This window comes from Monodon monoceros, unplaced genomic scaffold (genome assembly GCF_005190385.1).
Source record: "Monodon monoceros isolate NGI ecotype Baffin Bay Population unplaced genomic scaffold, NGI_Narwhal_1 Super_Scaffold_11, whole genome shotgun sequence".
NCBI lineage: Eukaryota > Metazoa > Chordata > Mammalia > Artiodactyla > Monodontidae > Monodon > Monodon monoceros.
The window spans coordinates 117,133,063-117,154,772 of record NW_021703767.1 but is presented as its reverse complement, the minus strand read 5'-3'; the positions used below and the strand labels follow the sequence as shown (position 1 = coordinate 117,154,772).

Genomic DNA, 21,710 nt, shown 5'->3' with positions numbered 1-21,710 from the left:
GTCACCTAAACCAATATGTGTACAGTGTTTTCTTTTTCCACTAAGTAGACAATTATATAATCCAACAGGTTTCCGTGTTTGATTCAATTAGCCAAAAGGTTTAGTGTCAAATTCACTGTGCAGCTGTACCAAACCATCCTCCTGATGCTTCCCTCTACTATTTTTTTTCCTCCCTTTTTTTTTTCCTTTTTATTTATTTTTTTAACATCTTTATTGGAGCACAATTGCTTCACAATACTGTGTTAGTTTCTGTTGTACAACAAAGTGAATCAGCTCTATGTATACATATATCGCCACATCCTCTCCCTCTTGAGCCTCCCTCCCACCCTCCCTACCCCACCCCTCTAGATGGTCACAAACCACCGAGCTGATCTCCCTGTGCTATGCGGCTGCTTCCACTAGCTATTTATTTTACGTTTGGTAGTGTATATATGTCCATGCCACTCTCTCACTTTGTCACAGCTTACCCTTCCCCCTCCCCGTGTCCTCAAGTCCATTCTCTAGTAGGTCTGTGTCTTTATTCCCAGCTTATCCCCTAGGTTCTTCATGACCTTTTTTTTTTTTTCTTAGATTCCATATATATGTGTTAGCATACGGTATTTGTTTTTCTCTTTCTGACTTACTTCACTCTGTATGACAGACTCTAGGTCCATCCACCTCACTACAAATAACTCAATTTCGTTTCTTTTCATGGCTGAGTAATATTCCATTGTATATATGTGCCACATCTTCTTTATCCATTCATTTGACCCACCTCCCAGAGAAATGGAAATAAAAACAAAAATAAACAAATGGGACCTAATGAAACTTAAAAGCTTTTGCATAGCAAAGGAAACCATGAACAAAACCAAAAGACAACCCTCAGAATGGGAGAAAATATTTGCAAATGAAGCAACTGACAAAGGATTAATCTCCAAAATTTACAAGCAGCTCATGCAGCTCAATAACAAAAAAACAAACAACCCAATCCAAAAATGGGCAGAATACCTAAAGAGACATTTCTCCAAAGATATACAGGTTGCCAACAAACACATGAAAGAATGCTCAACATCATTAATCATTAGAGAAACGCAAATCAAAACTACAATGAGATATCATCTCACACCGGTCAGAATGGCCATCATCAAAAAATCTAGAAACAATAAATGCTGGAGAGGGTATGGAGAAAAGGGAACACTCTTGCACTGTTGGTGGGAATGCAAATTGATACAGCCACTATGGAGAACAGTATGGAGGTTCCTTAAAAAACTACAAATAGAACTACCATACGACCCAGCAATCCCAGTACTGGGCATATACCCTGAGAAAACCATAATTCAAAAAGAGTCATGTACCACGATGTTCATTGCAGCTCTATGTGCAATAGCCAGGACGTGGAAGCAACCTAAGTATCCTCCCTTTGCCTATTCATTTTCAGTCTCTTTTTCCTGTGTTTCTTCCTCCATCTGCTTCTGAAAACTAAGAGTGGCACATATCAGAATCTCTAGGGACCATTTTTCCTAGTACAGGGTAGCTGCATTTTTATGCAAAGGATAATCAGTGAAAATCCAACAAAACCCAAACCTCTCATCTCACAAGATTAATTTTCCCACCGAACTAAAAGGAAAGCAGAGGGAGAGGGGAGGACTTTCCGGTCACATATATCTCCCAGTGCTTGTCTTTAAACATAATTTAAGCGTAAAAAAATAACAATAAACACTAAATTCACAATAAAGCTTTTTGATTAATAGACTGCATCAAAGTATAAGAGAAGGGCATGGTCAACACATTCTGCTCTCCTGCCAAATCAAATGCACCAATGCCTTGGTACAAACCACAGCTGACTCGGGGGTGCACTGCAGCAGTACTAAGCCTATAGTCATGAAGCTACATTCCCGCCACACTATTTGTTCCCATCTTACTTGCTTTGGTTACATGACAATTCCTGTAAACTTAAAATTCTGCTTCAAGCTGCTCTGTAATTTTTCAGCACTTTACCATTTTGCAGAGGGCTGGTTTCCAAACTCACAGCTCAGTGAATCACAGCAGCTGTTTTGGCCTTCTTCCTAGAGCTTAACATTCGGACTTCCCTTGCAAAGTTTCTGTTGTGGTGGCCTGTTTCTCAGCACTCACACTCTACTGAATAAACACCTCGGTACCAACAGCAGAGGCACAAAAAAGACTATAAATTTAATAACGGTGATTATTAAGATAACTGTAAAATAGTCACCAAAATCCAAGGAAGTTTTAATCCACGTAAACAAGAGGGAGAATATAAAGCATGGCTGGTAGAGTTATTCCTAATTGATGCAGGCTTCGGCAAATTTAAACTTTTTTTTTTTTATTTTTGGCCGTGCTGCGCAGCTTGCAGGGATCTTAGCTCCCCGACCAGGGATCGAACCCATGCCCCCTGCAGTGGAAGTGAGTAGTCTTAACCACTGGACTACCAGGGAATTCCCAAATTTAAACTTTTAACATGTAAAGTGTTAACTCCTCTGTTCCTCTCACATTCCCCATCCAATCAATCAATCTGCAAGTTCTACCAGCAGGAGAGAATCCAGCCTCACATACCCACCTTCTCTGTGACCAGCCTCTGGGACTGGGCACCATCATCTCCTCCCTGGACAATGAAATGGCCTCCTAAGGGATCTCCCCTCATTCACCCATGCCCACTTCAATCTTCTCTACATGGCCACCAACCAAGACAACATGTCTACAATTCTGTCCCTTGAGGGCCGCAGTGTACAGCTGTGCAGCTGCACTGCACCCAGCCACCCAACAGAGAAGTCAAAGGGGAGATGGGGCTGGAATCCAGCCCCACTCCATTCACAGGTGGTAACTTATTCTAATTCACACAGGTCTTGTGTCTTTTTGACTCAAAATAGTTCAACAGTTTCCTTCTTGTTCTCCATAAAATCCAAACTCCGCACCATAGTCCCCAAGTCCCTAAGCAATCTGGTCCTGTCATTCTGATCTCCTCTTGGAGCACCAGTCCCTTCCTGTCGCACTGCAGGCACATGGGAAAATGTGCTGTTCCAGGAACACATCAAGCACATTCTACACTCAAGGCATTTGCCCTTGTGATCCCTGCTGCCTGTAAGTCTCACTCTTCTCCTAGTAAAATCCCCTCCCATCAGGTCCGTGCTCAAATGTAACCAGTATGAAAAGTCTGCCCTGAAAGCAGCACCTAAAATGGCATTTCTGACCTCAGCATTCTTGCCCCTAATCTCATTTTACTTTTCTTCTTAGTACTTGAATCCACTAGATACATCTATTTATTGTCCCTTCTCGTTCCACTAAGATGTACACTCCGTTGATATGAATATGCGGCTCACAGAAGAAATAGCAGTGACTAAAAAACTGAATGAAAGCGTCTAGTTTGGCAAGTAAAGAAATAAGTCACCATAAATTTAAGAAATTAAAAAAGGAGGATAAAGGGAAGCAAAACTTATTTTTCCCTAAAAATTAGAAGAGATTCTTTAAAAAGTAATGCTGCTGAGAATTTCATACTGCAGACCATCTGGTACCCTGTTAGGGGAGATGCCAATCCGTACAACCTTCTGGAAAGTGACCCAAGGATGTGGAACAAGAGATATAAGAGTTCATATCCTGTGATTTCAGTGTCTTGTTTCTTGGACCTACCCTGTAAAAACAGAAACCAAAACTCATTTTTGAGAACATCCCTACAATATTACTTCTGTTAGCACAAAATTGCAAACTATATATCCAATATTGTTACATATTGAATATTGTTATATACCTAATAACAGGATAGTGGCTATAAAAATTATGGTATAATCTCATGACAGTTATCAAAATGTTACTTAAAATTCATGACTTGAAGATTATTCAAAGCCATGGGAAAATACTTACAATATAGTGTTTTGTGAATAACACAGAATAAAAGATTATCTCTTTATGTTTGTCAATATGTGTATGTGTCCTGATTTTATAAAGAAAATATATGAGGATATATGAACAGGAAAAAAATACTATCACAATATTTTACATTGCTTACTAATGATAGTGAGATCAAGAACAAATTTAATCTCCTTAAATGTCTTTATTTTCAGTTATAAGCACTTATTTTCATTGTAACCAAAAATGCAAATTTTTAAGTGAAGTTATACCATTTTCATGAAGTTTGTTATATCCTAGTTCTTAGGGATTCCTACTGGTGTTTCACCATTTCTTACAAAAGATCTGTCATTTCTTACTAAAGCTTTCAGAATGATTTATAGATAAAAACATTATGAGAGAAGGTTAAACTGACTGCATACTGGACACATGTTACAGTATTGGGCACATGTCATCAAAATAAATCCAGATTCACCAAAGGTTTATTTTTATCTTCATCAAAACAAAAGCGAAAATTTTGGAGGTGTTTCATTTAAACACACACACACACACACACACAAAACCAAAAAGCTAAAATTCCCATGGCAGCATATTAAACCTATGTAGGTAATTATTAACCAAATCCATCCATTTCCAAACTAGTTCTGTCTGCTTATTCATTTTAACATTGAAGTGTATGTATTTATCACCTGGAATTATCACAAACAATAAGCAAAACAAATGTAATTTAAAAATAAATAAATGTGTAGTTGGGAAGAACCTAGAAAAGTCAAATAAAATGAAATACATTTGCATGTCCCAACTCTAAGAAATTTTAAGGAAAACCAACATTCAAAGTCTAATGCAAGATAATCTTCTGTAGATTTGCTCAGCAGAAGTTTCAGCCACAAGCTTATTTATAGTTTCTGCTATGAGCAGAGAAACTACAAAGGTAAAAAAAGTGTTACCTGAAAACCAAGCTTTCAAATAAAAATCACTAAAAATAAATGTATAATTATGAAGTGTAGTTATGGTGATCCACAAAGGTTTTGAGTTTTGTTTTGTTTTGTACTTTTGCTTCCATGAATACTTAAGAAGTGGAGTCAAATAAAATCCTTCCTTCCTAAATGAGCCAGAATTTTTCCATTATCTCTTGACTTTCTCAAATTCCAGAAGCCTTGGGTAAGCCCCAGTCGTTTCATCTCTGAAAAGTCGCTTTAGCCAGCTAAGTACTTACTGAAATTAATAGGGTGTTGTATAAGATGAAAGGACTAGAAAATAAAATTTTAAAATAGCTGAAAAAAAAAGAAAAAAAAATAGCTGAAAGTCAAACAAACAGTACAAAATGGTAATTAGAGATAAGCTGCACTACGTAAGTTATGATCCACTGGCCTAAAACTGGAGGACAAGGCGAGGTAAATTCCTGTATTTTATGGTTTTATTTCATTTTTCCATGACTGTCTTCAGTAATTGTTGAAATTTGGGAAAGTATTCAATAATCTTCAAACGTTATAACAGAGTCCGTGTTAACATTCAGAGCACGTGTTTCACGTAATGCTGAGCCCATACTTGCATTCCTACTGTCAAAAAGACTTATAAATGTCTAAAATTATTGAATGATTTATCAAGCTGCAAGGAGAACAATTACTGAAGAAAGTCATGGGAAAAATAAATATTAAAGCTACATTTCCCCAACTCCTTTGGAGCTAAGCTTCTCGATGAAAATCATGCCCCTCCTTTTCAGATGCATTCCTATGAAATTTGGAAGACAGGTGGTCTTCCCGCCACTGCTGGCCGATTCCATTGGTAAATACGGTCAGGAAGGTACCTCAGTGTTCCAGTCTTCCACTTTGTGGAGGGAGGGATGGAGGGCAGGAGGGAGACAAACAGACAGATATGCAGCAGAGGCAGTGGTTGAATTCTGCTCTCTAGAGTCCAGTCACCAGCTTCCGGTGCAGAAGAAGTCAATGGAGAAAGCTTCCTGATCCCGGGATTACATTTGCAGCATCATATACTCGTGTGGCAGTAGTTCTAATGGAGGCCTCCTGATTCCCCCCAGTTGGGACTGAGGTCGTAACCTCCGAGCCTGGTTAGCTCTCTCTGCTGTTCTAGGAATCAATGCTGGAGGCTCAGCCTAAAGCCTCCTCTTCCAGCCTTTCCAACAATTGCATAAACCCATAATTACTTTTGTTAAATAATCCCCTTCTGCTCAAGATATCTAGAATGGTCTCTCTTTCCTGAATGGAATGGAGAAACACAGGTGCCCACTCACCTTGTTAGTTGTGACTGGGGTGACATGGGTTATCTGACTAGCCCTCTGTAGGGCCTACAGGCAAAGAAAGGTCTGAGGCACAGCAAATCACAGACTTGGTACCAACAATAAGAGATACTGTCTCTGTCCTATTGCAGTTTAAAATCCAGCAGAGAATATGAAGTTAATTCACATGAAAAGTCTGAAAATAACATACTAAATCCCTAATTAAATAACAGATTATAAGCTAGCAAATAATGTTGCAGGAGTCCAGCATGGAGGGGAAAAACAAAGAACTAGGAGATACCTTGCATATACCATGTAATACCTCCAGATGCAGTTTCTTGGTTTGGAGAAGCAGAAACAGTATTGAGGGAAAGATCATCTTTAAGAAAGTTTAAAGATCATCTTTAAGAAAGTTTCCAGTTCTAATAAGATGATTTTTGGAGAATAATGTGGAAAAGTGTCATAAAAAAAACAGCTTCATGAAGGGGCAAAACAGAGGACTTAAAAATGTTAAGTAGGGGGGACCTCCCCGGTGGTCCAGTGGTTAAGACTCCATGCTTCCACTGTAGGGAGCACGGGCTCGATCTCTGGTTGGGGAACTAAGATCCTGCATGCCACGCAGCGAGACCAAAAAATTAAAATTTTTTTAAAAAAAATGTTAAGTAGGATTTTGACAGTGAGAAGAAACTGGAAAAACAGATATTACTAAAAAAAGATAAAATTGTGGTATCTTGGCTGGATAAGGAGTCCAGTATGCATTATCAAGTGAAAATTGGGAAACAGTGATAAATACATTTGAAAATAGGGAAGGCACAGAAAGTTTCTAAACAGAGCAGTGAAATTGGAAATGTGCCATCAGACAAGAGCAGAGTTTCTCAATCTTAGCTCTACTGACGTTTGGGACCAAATAATTCTTGTGCTGTGCATTGTCAGATGTTTTAGCAGCATCCCTGTTCTCTACCCATAGGATGCCAGGAGCACCCACCACTCACGACAATCAAAAATGTCTCCAGATGTTACCAAACATGCCATGGAGGGCAAAAAACCACTCCCAGTTAAAAGCCACTAGACTCGAGAAAGATTAGTATGGAAAGACGAGGCAAGATAATTTAACAATTTAAGAAGCAAGTATAACTGTCTTATTCTGTGATGTGTGCCCAGACCAGGAGTTGTAACACACAATAAACAGTGAAGAGGTGGGGCGGTGCGGGGAGAGTATGGCGAACAGGAGTGCACAAGTACCACCTACGGGGGAACACCACTCAGCAACAGCCGGCTGTGGCTGCCACGTGGGAGGGCAAATCCAGGGTCTCCAGGCCTCCTCCCCACCCCACCCCACCCCAAGAGAAATAAATTCCAGACTCTTCGGTAAATTTTCCTAATTTTAAAAACACAGGGGCTTTCCCTGGTGGCGCAGTGGTTGAGAGTCCGCCTGCCGATGCAGGGGACACGGGTTCGTGCCCCGGTCTGGGAAGATCCCACATGCCGCGGAGCGGCTGGGCCCTTGAGCCATGGCCGCTGAGCCTGCGCTTCCGGAGCTTGTGCTGCGCGACGGGAGAGGCCACAACAGTGAGAGGCCCGCGTACCGCAAAAAAAAACACCACCACAGGACTTAGTTCAAGTTTTCTGAAAAACAAGAAGCAGGCTGAATTTGACCCTCAAGCTGCCAGAGATCAGTAGCCTAGACTAAGGTGATGACAGCTTGAAGGGGTGTTTAGGAGAAACTGATGGATCTTGATCAAATAAACTAACTGTTAAAAGTCAGTTTTGAGAACAGGGGGCAAAAGTGAACTTGAATAAGTATTAGATGATATGAAGGAATTACTATTGAGTGTGATAACAGTCTTAAGACTATGTTTAAAAAAAGACAGGCCTTATCTGTTTGTGGTATGTAATCATATATATATATATATATATATATATGCTTTCCACTATAGATGAAACAAAAAACAGGGAGAGAGAAAAAATAATGGGTAAAACTCAACATATCTGAATATTAAGAGTAAATAAGAGGAATGAGGAAAAGTGACTTCAAAATTTTGAATTCGAATAAGCAATCAAAGAACATCACCAAAGAGACTGCACCACTAAACTTATTTATTTCCTTTGGGTTCCCCTGGAAAAAGTTGTCTTTATATCTTAACTTGTCAAAACTTATTTTCTAGAATTCATTGACAGCCCACACTTTCCTCTCCATTATCAATCAGAACACAAGAATTAATTCCATACCTTATATGCTCCACTTTAGAATAATGCTAACTGGAATTCTACTCTTTAAAATTATACTCTAACTAAATGATAAATTTAGTTAGTAGCACTTATTGAGCAATTTCTGTTTGCAGACTCTGTGCTAAGCCTTTTACTGGCATTATCATATTTAATCCTCAAGTCAAACCCAGGAGGCAATTACTGTTATAAAGAAACTATGATTCAAAGAGGTTAACTAACTTGTTCCCAGGACAATCAGCAAATAAGTGGCAGAGATGGGATTTAAATGCAGGCTGTCTGATTCCATAATCCCATCTCCTTAGCATTATCCTATACTGTCTTCCACGGGGCATCTTTCATAATTAGCACACAAGCAGTTTATGAACATCTGGCCTTAAAATAAATCATGTATCACAGTAAGACAGGCAAGCTCATACATACCTTTAATTCGCACTTAGAGGTGTTTAGCCCCCTTCCTGTATGGTGAACCCTCTCTGGCTATATCTAGAAAGCAAGCATCCCCTTCTGTACTGCCTTTGCAATTGCCCTAATGTGTCAAGAGCAAAGTAGCATCTTGCTCAAATTCTTAATAATATATTCAGGATGAAAGTAGGAACAATACAGCTTTCCAGATAATTCAAAGCACAACGGACTCGCACCTTAATTTATCAGAAACACCAAGAAATGTGACGTGACCTCTTCCACCATGGAACACATCCATGGTTGGCATCATAGAGTCACAGTGTCTAGGTTTCTGAACCTCTGCTGATTACCACAGCAACCAGCTAATTCCCCATAACCAAACGAAAAGCAAATCCAGTACTGCATACTGTCTCAGCCTGCATGTCCCACCAGGATCCATGCACCCGGGCCTGCAGCCTGGGAGTCACTGCATGGCAAGAATGGCCGGGACGTACGGTTTATTATGGTTAAAACAAAATGCTACGCTATCAGTTAGCACAAACAGGGAAAGAAATTCCTCATGTGAAACTATTCCAACCAAATTTCTGCTTAGGGAGTGTCTAGTTTTACATAAGCAAACTTGCCCTCTGCCAGCATTTGAGGCCGTGGCACTTTCAGGTATTTCTGAATTAATTGCCTGAACCCATTCGAATCACATATTGTATAATTTTCTAACAGGCTTGCAAGCAATTTCAGCTCCTCTCCTCCACTTCACCTCTACCTCCCATCACCTCTTCACACTGAGTAAGACTCGTTTTTCAAAAGAATCTTCTACAATTCAGATATGCTTTAAACTCATTCAAATGTGGACTATTCTGACACTTATTAAGAAAAAGTCATACCTAACATCAACGAAGAATTTAAATCCAGTTTTAGAAAAGGAGACAGAACTGTCAAGTGTGGACATTTCTTAAGTTTACGTGTACGATTTAAAATAAGCTTCTTAGTTTATCTCTTACCTCAACCTAAAAAAATCCCACTCAGCCATAAACTGTAACCCGCTGTAACTGCAACCCGTGATGCTGCTGTCACTCGTGTAACAAAGCCATTCAGCGACTTGCTATGGAGAAGAGGAGCTTGACTATTTAGGATTATATACCCTATGAAAACAACCCATGCTTACACTTGAGGGACATAAACGTATCAACTATTTTATAGTAATACAAAAGTAATTATTTTATTGAAACAGATTTTTCTTCAACCTTACCGACGCTACAGGAGAAACATCTGCTAATGTTTACTTGCTTATTCAATAAATCACAGTTAATCTCCAAAAACAACACCCAGACTAAATGGTTCTGTGATTTCTTGGTAATCTTATACTTGAAAAAGTTAACAACTGTATGTTTTCAAAACTAAGCCACCCTCTTTCCCATCCCATTGTTTTCTTTGAACTGCTTCCTTCAATTTACATAAAATCCATCTGCAGCAGTAGGAAAAATAGTCCGAAGAGAAAAGCACCACCACCTTTTCCAAGGCCTGGGTCTAAGACTATACCACTTACTAGATATGTTTCACTCCAGGGGTGCAAACACATGCAGAATAAATGTTACTGTGACAATGAACGAAAAATATATCCAAGAAAAGTCCAGATCGAAAGGCACCCCAAATTTCTACTCCACTCTCAAGGCTTAACAGTTATCTCTGTGGGTAGCAAACACTATGCATACACACATACAATGCACACAAAAACTTTTCTCCCATGAGCTGATTTTCTTTTTCTTTACCATGTTTCTAGTTTACTAAATGCAATCATATTTTACAAGTATTTAATGACTCGAAAAAGTAGATCTAGGTGATTTGATAAGTGTTTCAGAACAATCTGGAGGAGGGCTTCCAATTTTTAAACAGCACATTTCATTAAAAAAATTCTTTAACTTCGAAAGAGTTATCAGCATCATTTTTGTTAACCAACAGGCCTTAAACAGGGTGGAAACAGAGGAATATACAGTTATTTTTAAAAACAGCTTACAAAAAAAAAAAACTTACAATATTTAAATGTACTGAAGAGTATATGATTCCTCTCAGGAGATGGAAAATAGCTTCATATAAACACCAGATTGTTTTCTCCTCTCACATTAAAACACTTGAAATATTTTTAAATGTAAATTTAATTATTCTTGGCCCTATTTTCTTACCTCTAAATCAAAAGTTAATTAGGAAAAAAAAAATCAAAGCCTAAGTCCAGCTCCTGATAGAATAACTAGAATATTAAAATACAAAGCAACTTTGTATCTATGCTTTCTTTGGCCTAAAAAAATCATCAGTAGTAAATTTCCTTGAGACCTCATTTCTGATTCCTGCAGCACTTTGTCTCCACTACACATCCTGACATTTAGAATTCAAGGAACATCAAATAACAGAGCTAGAGAGATCATAAATTACAAAGAAGTTGGGTGAGGCAAGGTAATTGACTCAAGGTTAGTGAGTGGAAGGGTTAGAACTTAGATGTAAGCTTCCCGATGCCCAGATGTCTATCGTCTTCCCCACAGGCCAGGCTTCATCATAAGTGCTCTTTCGATTTGTTCAGTTTTATATATGCATTATTTTCTATGTAAGAATCTTAGAATTTCAATGTGGAACAGGAACTGAGCCTAACACATTTTTGGTTTGTCATGTTTTTTCTCTTTTTCCTCCACATAAGGCAACTTGGAACACAGACTAGCCATTCAATAAATACTCATAGAATTAAATTTTGAAATATTAATCGTGACACTTCAGAATATTACACAGTAGGAATTGTTCTTAGCGTGCATTTGTATCTAAGAAGTTACAATACTGCTAATTACCTCTAGAAAAAGTGTATTCTGGGAGAATTTTTAAAGTTATTTAAATACGTGTAGATTTATTGAAGAGTGTAGATTCATATAAGCCAATGTAAATTACTACTCAAAACCAAGAAAAAAGCACTATCAAAAGAGCTGTGAGCAAAAATGCATTAAAAACTTACCCACTGAAGAAAATAAATGACTAGGGTTAGGCTGATAGGTCCCTACGAAACTATAAAAATATCTCGTCCACCGATGCCTAGAGAAAACACTATGGTATTCTCCTCTACTATATACACACACAATACTTCTGACATCCATGTGTGGGTGTTTTCCCACACAGACCCCTTCTCCCACATCAGCTGGGTGTCCTGCAATTCAGTTCAATTTAACCAGAATTACCACAGACCCGACAGGTTAAGGGCTCAGTCCCATAAGGCTGCCCCCACTTCAGATGCCCATCGCAAGTAGTAGGTCCCCAGGTTACCCACAACTTCTGTGTGACTTGGCTACAAATCAGAAGTTCCCAAGACCCCCCCTTCTCAGGTTCAATAATTTTCCAGAGTGGCTGACAGAACCAAGGAAAACAGCTGACTTACTATTGCCAATTTATTACAAAAATATTTTAAAGGATACAAATGAACAGCAAGATGAAGAGATACATAGGTCAAGGTCTAGAAGGGTCCCCAGGGCAGGAGTTTCTGTCCCCTCTGGAGTTGGGATGTACTACCTTCCTGGCTTGTAGATGCATTCCAAGACTCAGAAGCTCTCCAAAACCTGAACTTTAGGGATCTCTGTGGAGGCTTCATCACACAGGCATGGTCGATTATTAACTTAGTTTCAAATCCCTCTCCCTCCGTGGAATACGGGGGGTAGGGCTGAAAGCTCCAAGTTTCTAATCACGGCTTGGTCTTTCTAGTGACCAGACTCCATCCAAGAGCCCACCAAGAGGTGTCTCATTAGAACAAAAGATGCTCCCATCACCTAGGAAATTCCAAGGGATAGAGGAGCTCTGCGTCAGACACTCCTATCACTCAGGAAATTACAAGGGTTTTAGGAGCTCTGTGTCAGGAACAAGGCTCAAAGGCCAAATATTAGCAGGAATGGGGCGAGGGGGGTGGCTGTTGAGATCAAAATAAACATATTTTTTATTATTTCACAACCTAGTAACACTTATCTATCTATGAACTTCATGGACTCCAATGCTGGAGAAGAAAGAGCTGTCTGTGTAAAAGAAGCTGGTGAAGAGAAGTAGGACGGAAGAGAGGAGAAAGAAAAGCTGCGCACGGACACAGAACCTATGAATCCCCGAGGATGTGCAGGTAAGGCAGGTCTTTAAGTAAAGTAACAGTGGAGTAAGAACTCTGAGTCTCTAATTTGTAAGTCTGTTCATTGCTTTGCTTTGGTGCTTTTCCAGTTTGGGGTTTTGTTTTGTTTTCCCCTTGGTTACCCAGTAAAGTCACTGTTTAAAAAATTCCACCCCTGTTTAAACTCAACTAAGAAGAAAAGGAGAATTGTCCCTCTCTAGACGTGGCCGACAGGAATTTCAGAGGCTCTGGATGACCAAGGCACCCTGGTCACATTTGTGGTGCCAGCTGGAGGCCAGGAGAGAGGTCTGCAAGGTTAGCGCAGGAGAGCAAGGGGCCCTCGGAAGACAAGGGGCCTCGGAGCTGGCTTGGGCATGACTGGAAAATCCCATCAGAGAGCCAGTTTGCCCTCTGCATGATGGCTCTGTAAGACTTCCCTAGGTAATTGAATTAGGGAGGTCATTTTAATCTGTCTACAAACTGTTAGCCAGTTTCCTTCAAAAAAAAAAATTTAATTCTACATTTGCTTTTTTGTTGTTGTTTGGCATGCTAAAACAGCTGCTCGTGTTTAGTATACTGCTAGACCCAGGAAGAAAAGGATCAAATATTTAAAGAACCAGTTTTGAGAATGAATTTTAAAAATCCAAAAGTAACTGGCTCCCTTCCTAGCCAGGTGTGTAGCACCTAAAAGTAATTAGCACCCTAAGGCCCAATAAAAGTTGTAGCTTCAAACCAGTAAAACAGACTAGTCAATGAAAGAGCCTTGCTGATGGGACACTGGCTCTGTGTTGGGGCTCTGTGGTCACTGGAACTGAGATGCAGAGTTTCTGGGGCTTTTCCTGGACAGTGTCCAAGAATCAGGAACTCAAGACTGCCAGGACCTCACGTCCTTCTTCCACTTGCTGCTGTGCCTGCAGACAGTGAAGCTGGGTGGCGTGATGCATATTCAGTGTCTCCTCAGTACCACTGAATGTCTGGGTCTGACTAGGGCTGGTGATGAGGGCGATAAAAATTACATGTGCTTGCAAGTTCCTTCCTGCCATAAGAATCTTTACCATATGATGTCCACAGCATTAGAAGAACAGAACCACAGCATTTTAATCAGAGGAAAATCCCCTCTCTCTTTCTCTTTGGAAGAAATGTTGAAACAGATTAGCAGTAACTAGAAAAATAAACAGAATTCCTTTTAAAAATTTTAGTATGTAACCCTAAAGTAAATGAGCAGATGACCAGTTAATGTAATAACACCAGGATGTCTTATACATCCAAAATAATAAAAGCAATGTTAAAATCAATATAACAAATGAGATTTTATTATAACCCTAGCCCATTTTGGAAACTCAACCATGTTTTTTAGAAGCACTTACCCTGACCATTTAGCCCCCTCATTGTAGCTGTATGTCCTCAAAAACTCTTTTTGTATTAAAAATTTCACAGAATATATTAATAGCAATAAGCATGTTCTTTCAATTGTATGAAATTAAAGTGTTTTTTTCCATTTCTAATGAAGATTTTCGTTATAAAGCAAAGATAGTCTACTCACTATTCAAAGTTTTCTCCCTAACTACATAAAATGCAATTCCAACCCTATACAAACTAAACTTTAAACCAAAATTTTTACAGCAGAATATAAACAGTAAACAAAGTATATGTCCACACTAGCAAATCAAGCATTTTCTCATATAATCACATCTTTTTTTAAGAAATAAATTTAAGGGGGGAGATATACCCACATTTCAATTGGAATAAAAAATGATTGTTATTTTCCCATAACTGCTACAGTATGCTACTAATACAACCAAGGCCTGAAAAATACTTACGAATCAATCTAGTAACTAAGTACGTAAATGCACTAACCTGAATTAGTTTATTTTTTTAATAAAAAGATTTATATTTAAAAACTAAATCAAAATCATTAACAGAAGTTGATGTGCCTCTTTTAACACACAAAAGAAAATATGTAATGGAAATCTTTCCTCTGGGTATAAAAATAACATATCTTCACTCTTTAAATTTTGTTTTAAATAAAGTTATCCTGAATGGGAAACATTAAAACGTATTTAAAGTTTCCGTATTTTTTAATTATAAACAGTATTTTTTGACGGAGCATTCTTGTGACACAGTTAATAGCGTAGTGATAAATTCAGTAGCACCATTACCAAACAAAGGTTGCAACATAATAGGCCATAAGACAGTAAGTAGCAAATCAAGTGTATTTCAATTTTAAAAAGATAGTAAGTAGCATAAGGACAACAAATCATAATGCACTGTTTATAATTCTACTACTCTGGATAACTATTTCTTGGCTAATTAAAATCTCAATAGTTCTGAAAATTAGTTGTTATTTAAGTTTAGTGAGGCAAACATACCGCAGCAAATGCAAAGGGGTAAAATGTAAAAGAAAAATATCTGTCATTTTAAAAGCACCAATTTCTCAGTTTAGCTTAAGTTTTACAGCAAAGGTTGAAGAAGAATAAAAATAGTCATTGATAAATGTGCTAATCATTTCCTCCCAGGAATCAAGCCACAGATTCACAGTCAAGTTTCTAGACCAAATTTCTAGAACACACACAAGCTCTGAAAAAGAAATATGCATCTCCTTTCCAATCGGCCACCAGGGTGTTTTATTCTTTTTTTTTTTTAACATCTTTATTGGAGTATAATTGCTTTACAATGGTATGTTAGTTTCTGCTTTATAACAAAGTGAATCAGTTATACATATACATATGTCCCCACATCTCTTCCCTCTTGCATCTCCCTCCCTCCCACCCTCCCTATCCCACCCCTCTAGGTGGTCACAAAGCACCGAGCTGATCTCCCTGTGCTATGTGGCTGCTTCCCACTAGCTATCTACTTTACATTTGGTAGTATATATAAATCCATTTCTTATCCTAAGCACACTATTTACACCAAAGTACATGTCTAGTTAGCATCAAGCACCAGGTTTAAAAAGATGTAACAGAGAAGCTCTATGTTTGAATTCAAAATGCCACAGGAATCACTGGCAAAGGCTAAAATGAAAAACAGCTCTCTCAAGTGCCCAGAGCCAGCTGCTACTGTCCAGAATGTGTCTCCTTCCAAGAGAGCAGCAAATCTGCAGGAGACATGGATTAAGAGGGAATATCATCTCCTAAGGCCAAAGTCGGCAAAGGGTTTCTGTACAGGGCCAGAGAGCAAATAATTTAGACTTTGCAGGACATATAGCCTCTGTGACAACTAACTGACTCTGCCTTGTAGCACCAAAGCAGCCACAGATGATATGTTAACGAACGAATGTGGCTGTGAGCCAATAAAACTTTACGGACCCTGAATACTGGATTTCATATAACTTTCATATGTCACGAGACATATATATATATATATATATATATATATATTTATTTATTTATTTATAGTTTTCAGTCATTTAAAAATGTAAAACTCATCATTAGCTCACTGGCTGTACAAAAACAGGTAGCTGTTTACAGTCTGCCGGATTTGGCCCATGGGCCGTAGTTTGTCATCCCTGACCAGGGGCCCAGCTTTCCTTCAGCCCCTGCCTATCCCTTTCCCCTCCATTTATATAAACCTACAAAATTAGTGCTCTTTAGCAAAGCAGCCCTTTTGCTTCTTTAGATCTCTGATGCCCAGTCTCTATCTCTCTCCCATCGGTACCGAAAGTCCAAAAGCATAAAGGGGTCAGGGAAGACACAGAGCATGGCCTGAAGTAAGGGCACAAGTCCCTCTTGTGTTGCTTTCAGCTATCTGATCTTCAAGTAACAAACCATCTAAATGTCCATTTCACCATCTATAAAAAAAGGATCATGGTATCCAACCACATGAAAGTATTTCTAAAGGTATGATTTTATATTGAGAAAGCTAGGTAGAGCAGAAAATATAACTTCTGGAGAAGAACTGCCAACAACTGGACTTCCCTGGTGGCACAGTGGCTGAGAATATGCCTGCCAATGCAGGGGACGCAGGTTCGATCCCTAGACCAGGAAGATCCCACATGCCATGGAGCAACTAAGGCCGTGCACCACAACTACTGAGCCTGCGCTCTAGAGCCCGCGAGCCACAACTACTGAGCCCACACGCTGCAACTACTAAAGCCCACGCACCTGGAGCCCGTGCTCTGCAACAAGAGAAGCCACCGCAATGAGAAGCCCGCGCACCGCAGCGAACAGTAACCCCCGCTCACCACGACAAGAGAAAGTCCACACGCAGAAACGAAGACCCAACACAGCCAAGGGAAAAAAAAAAAAAAAGAGTTGCCAACAACTTGTTCAGAAACAAAGCCTTGCCTGATGTTTCATGGGTAAGTTCCTTGATCGTGGTAGTGCATGTGTCCCCGGGTAGAGAAAGGAAACTCAGTGAACTTAGTTAAAACCCTAGGAAAAGGAGCAGCTAGAAATCTCATTGACTGCATGCCACTTTTCATAATTCTCCGAGGCGGTCAGGAACTCAACAAACATAAACTGAGAATCTTCTTTGTGTTAAAAGAACAGGGAAGGTACTGTGAGGGGCACAAAAATGAATAAGCCTCAGTCCTTTACTCCAAAAAATTTAACTTATTAAACATGAACACCTATCATACAAAGCAGATATGATCGTATAAACCAACTGCATTAAGCAGTTAGAAAGAGAGCCAAACAAAAGGTAGGATGGAGAAGAATTTCTTAGGAGCTACATATAAACAAAGAATATAATTTCAAGGAGAACAGACAGAAGTAGAAATTTGAGAGACCTGTACATGTGTATCTAGGATGGCAGGATACGCGGATTCTCAATTCTGCTAGACATTACTAAATTGTTCTCCAAAGGTGTTGTGCTTCCTGAGACTTCTCACCCTCACAACAGTTGGTATGATCAGAGTTTATTTTTTTAATGCTTTAGTCAATGTGATGGGTAGAAAAGGGTATCTCAATTTAATTTTCATTTCTGGTCCTCACATTCTCTAGAATTGTTTTGTATGTCTATTTTTACACGAACAGAAGGCAGAGACTGGTCATTCTGTGTGCCTGGAGCCCAGGACACACAAAGTACACAAAGCACAAGCCTCCCTCTCTTCTTCTTGAGGTTTTTCCAGGACCTTGGTTTTTTCCTCTCCACCCCGTAAATTGTCAGTTTGCATCAGCAGATAGGGACAGCCCTTTCCTTTCCTCCTTGAATGTGCCAGGGTAAATTAAGGAGTTTATAAATGAACATGGTTGAAAAATACTGGTCTTGACAGAAACATCTGAAACCATTTCCTCCATTTTTGTACAAAACTTGGTTTCTGCCCAGTTTAGATCATGGAATAGGCAAGGTACCTTAGAAAACACACCAAATGTTGATCTAGGTCTGGAGACTCAGTTACAAATTCTTGGCAGGAATACACCTTCTCTCATTGAGAAGGAAAAAGGTGTAGGAAACATAAATCAGGGTATGAACTTGATTTGTTGATGCTTGTTAGGAGGGTTTTGCCTCGAAAGCTGCCATGGAGATAAAAGTTTAAGGCAAAATTCCTATAAATGATTCTAGGAGAAAATGATTGTTTTTAACCAAATTCTTATTTAGAGTCTTTCCATGCTGAGAATAAAGTGGCAACCGAAAAGGAATGAATGCAGTACACAGTAGAGCTCTCAGCAAAGAAAACAAAAAGCAGTGTTCTCAACTCTGGTTAATGCACAGCATCAACGCTAGGAAAAACTATATTTCAAAAATTGATTAATGTAATGTGATTCAAACAACACATTCCCTACTACAGTGGAAAAATGGAAAAATCACTATAAATATTTGTTTCGAAAAAAGAGTAGCCATTATCATTCCAGTACACTATAACGCCACATTGCCTCAAATACACATAGATTTGTCTAATCCAGTGATTTCCAACCCTGGGCAATTTTGTCCCTCAGGAGACATATGGCCATTTTTCATTTTGAGACACATTTCATTTTCACTCCTGGAGGAGGGTGCTCCTGGCATCTAGTGGGTAGAGGCCAAGGATGCTGCTAAACACCGTAAAATGCACTGGATAGTCTCCCACAATAAATAATTATCTAGCTCAAAATGTAAATACAGCCACATAACCCTGGTCTAATCTATTTCTTCATGTTTAGCTGGGACATGGTGACAAAAATCGCGGGTTAGAGATGATAAGCACTCTTCTTAAAGACCTCCTATTAAGCAAGCTAGACAACTTAAGAGTTCTAAAGTTTGCTTGATATTTACACAGATAAGTTTCCAATTTAGCAATTTTCAGTTGTAATAGTTTAGAGAGAAAATGGAACATAATCCATGATTCTCCCCATGTTATCAAGCACTGTACCATCTATATTTATTAGCTTATCCCACCTACCTATACACAGTTCATAATCAAACTGACTACTGCTGGCTCCATCTATGACAAATCAATATTTTTCTGCATTTAGATGATATCTGAATTCCCCATGCCCACCCACCAAAATCAGTCCTCAGTTGTCAGCAGTGGGTTTTCTGTGGTCATTTTCTGAGAAAAGCATTCATATCTGAAATTCCTTTCTCTGATGTTATAATCCATTAAAACTTCACTGTCCAGCTCCATAAAACTTAAAAGTCAGATTAGGAAAGAAAGATAATTTTGAATGTAAACCTAAACGCAGCCACAAAGAGATGCCTTCTATAAAAAGTAAGGGGTGTTGATAATGAAGTGAAATAAAATATACAAAGGCTGAAGAGGTCCCTCTAAAAGTGGCAAAGTCCTTAGAGGTTATTTTATTTCCCAGTAAGTTTCCTTGGGTGTTTCAACAAAGAAAGTCATTTTTCTGGGAATTTTTTTTAATGTCTCCTTTTCCAGGTTTGCTGAAGGCATTTTCTTGTCTATTTTCTAGATGTTACAGTAAAAGATAATTTTAAAATAATGAAAAAAATTCAGTTCAAATTTAAAGAAACCACAAAGGGTTGAGAAACTCATTTTGAAGCCATCACATATATCTGAGAGAAAGAAAAGTATACTGTAACTGACAAAAATCTATCCAAATGCTGAAGTTTCTCAAACTAACAAAGCAACTACTGTTTGGCAGGAATGTAGAAAGATGGGCAACTTAGTCCGCTGAAGTTTTCTGAAACAAACCCTAGGAAACAAACCCTAGGAAAGGTTTGTTTCAGATGAAAACAAAAGTATTGCTTACATGGATCTGACTGGGTTCTACAGCAAATGTCAACTTCTGAATGTAAACCTAAAATAGAAATTTCTGTCCTTGTGCTTAAGTAAAGTTCAAAAAGAAAAGTGCCCTATTACTGCCCCCCCAAAAAAATGACAGAATGATTTTAATTTTTAAACAAAAGTGGTACAGCAGAAGGACATTTAAATGCAAGATCTAATTTCAGAGAGCACAGAGTTAGAGCACAAAAGTGGAACACTCCAAGGATATCGCATGTGCAGCAAATGGCAGCAAAGTATGTTTCGACAAACGTGTGGTGAGGCTCCCTTTAATCTTGCTAAATGTAAAAAGTTTTATTTTACATGAACTTGACTATTTGCTGCAGTTCCAGCTTCTGAAAACAAGGAAGGGCACCAGGCTTACGAACAGGGTGGCTAAGCGGAAAAGCTGTGGACAGCTTCCCCTCCATAATCCCCAAAGAGGAAAGCTACCTCCTGGAGGTATTGGGTAGCCAAGCAGCCTTACTGAAAACAACCACGGTTTTGAGCGTTGTTTCTGGCAGGAGGTAGGTGTTACCAGCTACTTCCTGGGGCGCTGGAAGGAATGTGTCACCATCAATCAGAAAGTACACTAGCCCAGTGTTTAGGTCACAGAGGGAGTACTGCTTCGTCCAAAACGGATAAATCATGCCAACTCCAGCAAAGGAGGAGAAAACAAAGTTGCAGTAAAGGTGTTGGTGCCCACCGACCTGCAAGACCAAAAGGAAACCCCAACTCGTGCTGAAGAAAACTTCGTGCGCTCTCGGGTTACGGAGAACTCCGAGAGCCCACGAGGGCGGATGCTCCCACATTCCCCCGGGGATCAGCACAGCCCGAGCGCAGTTCTGGGGAAGACCTGGGCGGTCCTGAGGAGGATGGACAGCCCACCCCCACTCACCTCGGTGGTCCTGCGGAAAGACAGGCTCCCACCAAATCACCTCTGTGGACCTCGGAGGGACGGGCGCCCCCCTCCACCAACTCACCCGGCCGACCCCACACGAAGGACCGGTGGATGAATGAACTGCCCATCCGGCCGAGCCTCGCGGGACAGGGCGGCCCGCGGGAGTGCTCACCTGTGGGGATGCTGGAGGACTTCCCCGAGTCTGCACCCAGGCAGGGGTCCCAGGGCTGGAGGACGAGCGCCAGCAGCAGCAGCAGCCGCGGCTGCACCGCGCACCGCCCCATCTTCGGCCCGTCGAGAGCCCGCACGGGCTCCGGCGCCCCTGACGCCCTGCAGCGGCCCACTTCTCGCGAGAGTGGGGACCCCTGATCCGCCCCGGGCCGACGAAGGCGGGCGGAGGCGGCCGGGCAGAGTGGGCGCAGGGTAACCGCGGCCGGCAGGTTAAGCGGCGTGGAGAGGGGCGGGAACCAGGTGGTCTGGAAGGCGCAGAGCGGCGGGCGCCTGCGGCGCCGCGGGCGACTTATAGGCTCCCCGAGGGGGAGGCAACGGGGCGGGCCGCGCCCCGGCTATTGGCCGCCGGCTGACCCGCCGCGCTGCTGAGTGCACCGTGCGGTTGCCTGCGCTCGCCTGCCTGCGCGCCTGTCCCAGCCCCACGTCTGGGATTGTTTGCTCAACTCCGACCTATTTAAGGAGCCGTCTGCCGCTACGTGTGGAGGCTCACGCAGGGCTTCTGGCTGGAACCCGGAAGCGTGCAGTTAAGTTTGGGAGTGGGCCCGAGACAGGGGGAGGAGACGCTGGGAGTCTGGCCGACGGGCGGCGCTCCCCGCTCCCTCCTCTCGGCTACCCCAGC

General features: G+C 40.5%; 1 protein-coding gene across 3 annotated transcripts in view; it reads right to left on the bottom strand.

Annotated features, from left to right (window-relative positions):
- The window catches only part of PLOD2 (procollagen-lysine,2-oxoglutarate 5-dioxygenase 2), a 107,986-nt gene extending 86,484 nt beyond the window's left edge, over positions 1-21,502 (bottom strand). For 2 of the 3 annotated variants that reach the window (XM_029214690.1, XM_029214691.1), the window contains exon 1: positions 21,033-21,502. In XM_029214690.1, coding sequence (XP_029070523.1) covers positions 21,033-21,144 — 112 coding nt within the window. In that variant the 5' untranslated portion in view covers positions 21,145-21,502. Of the gene's footprint in view, positions 1-12,241; positions 12,269-21,032 lie in introns of those variants that run through there. The other variant, XM_029214692.1, reaches the window with a different exon arrangement.
- Positions 21,503-21,710: the final 208 nt, after the last annotated feature.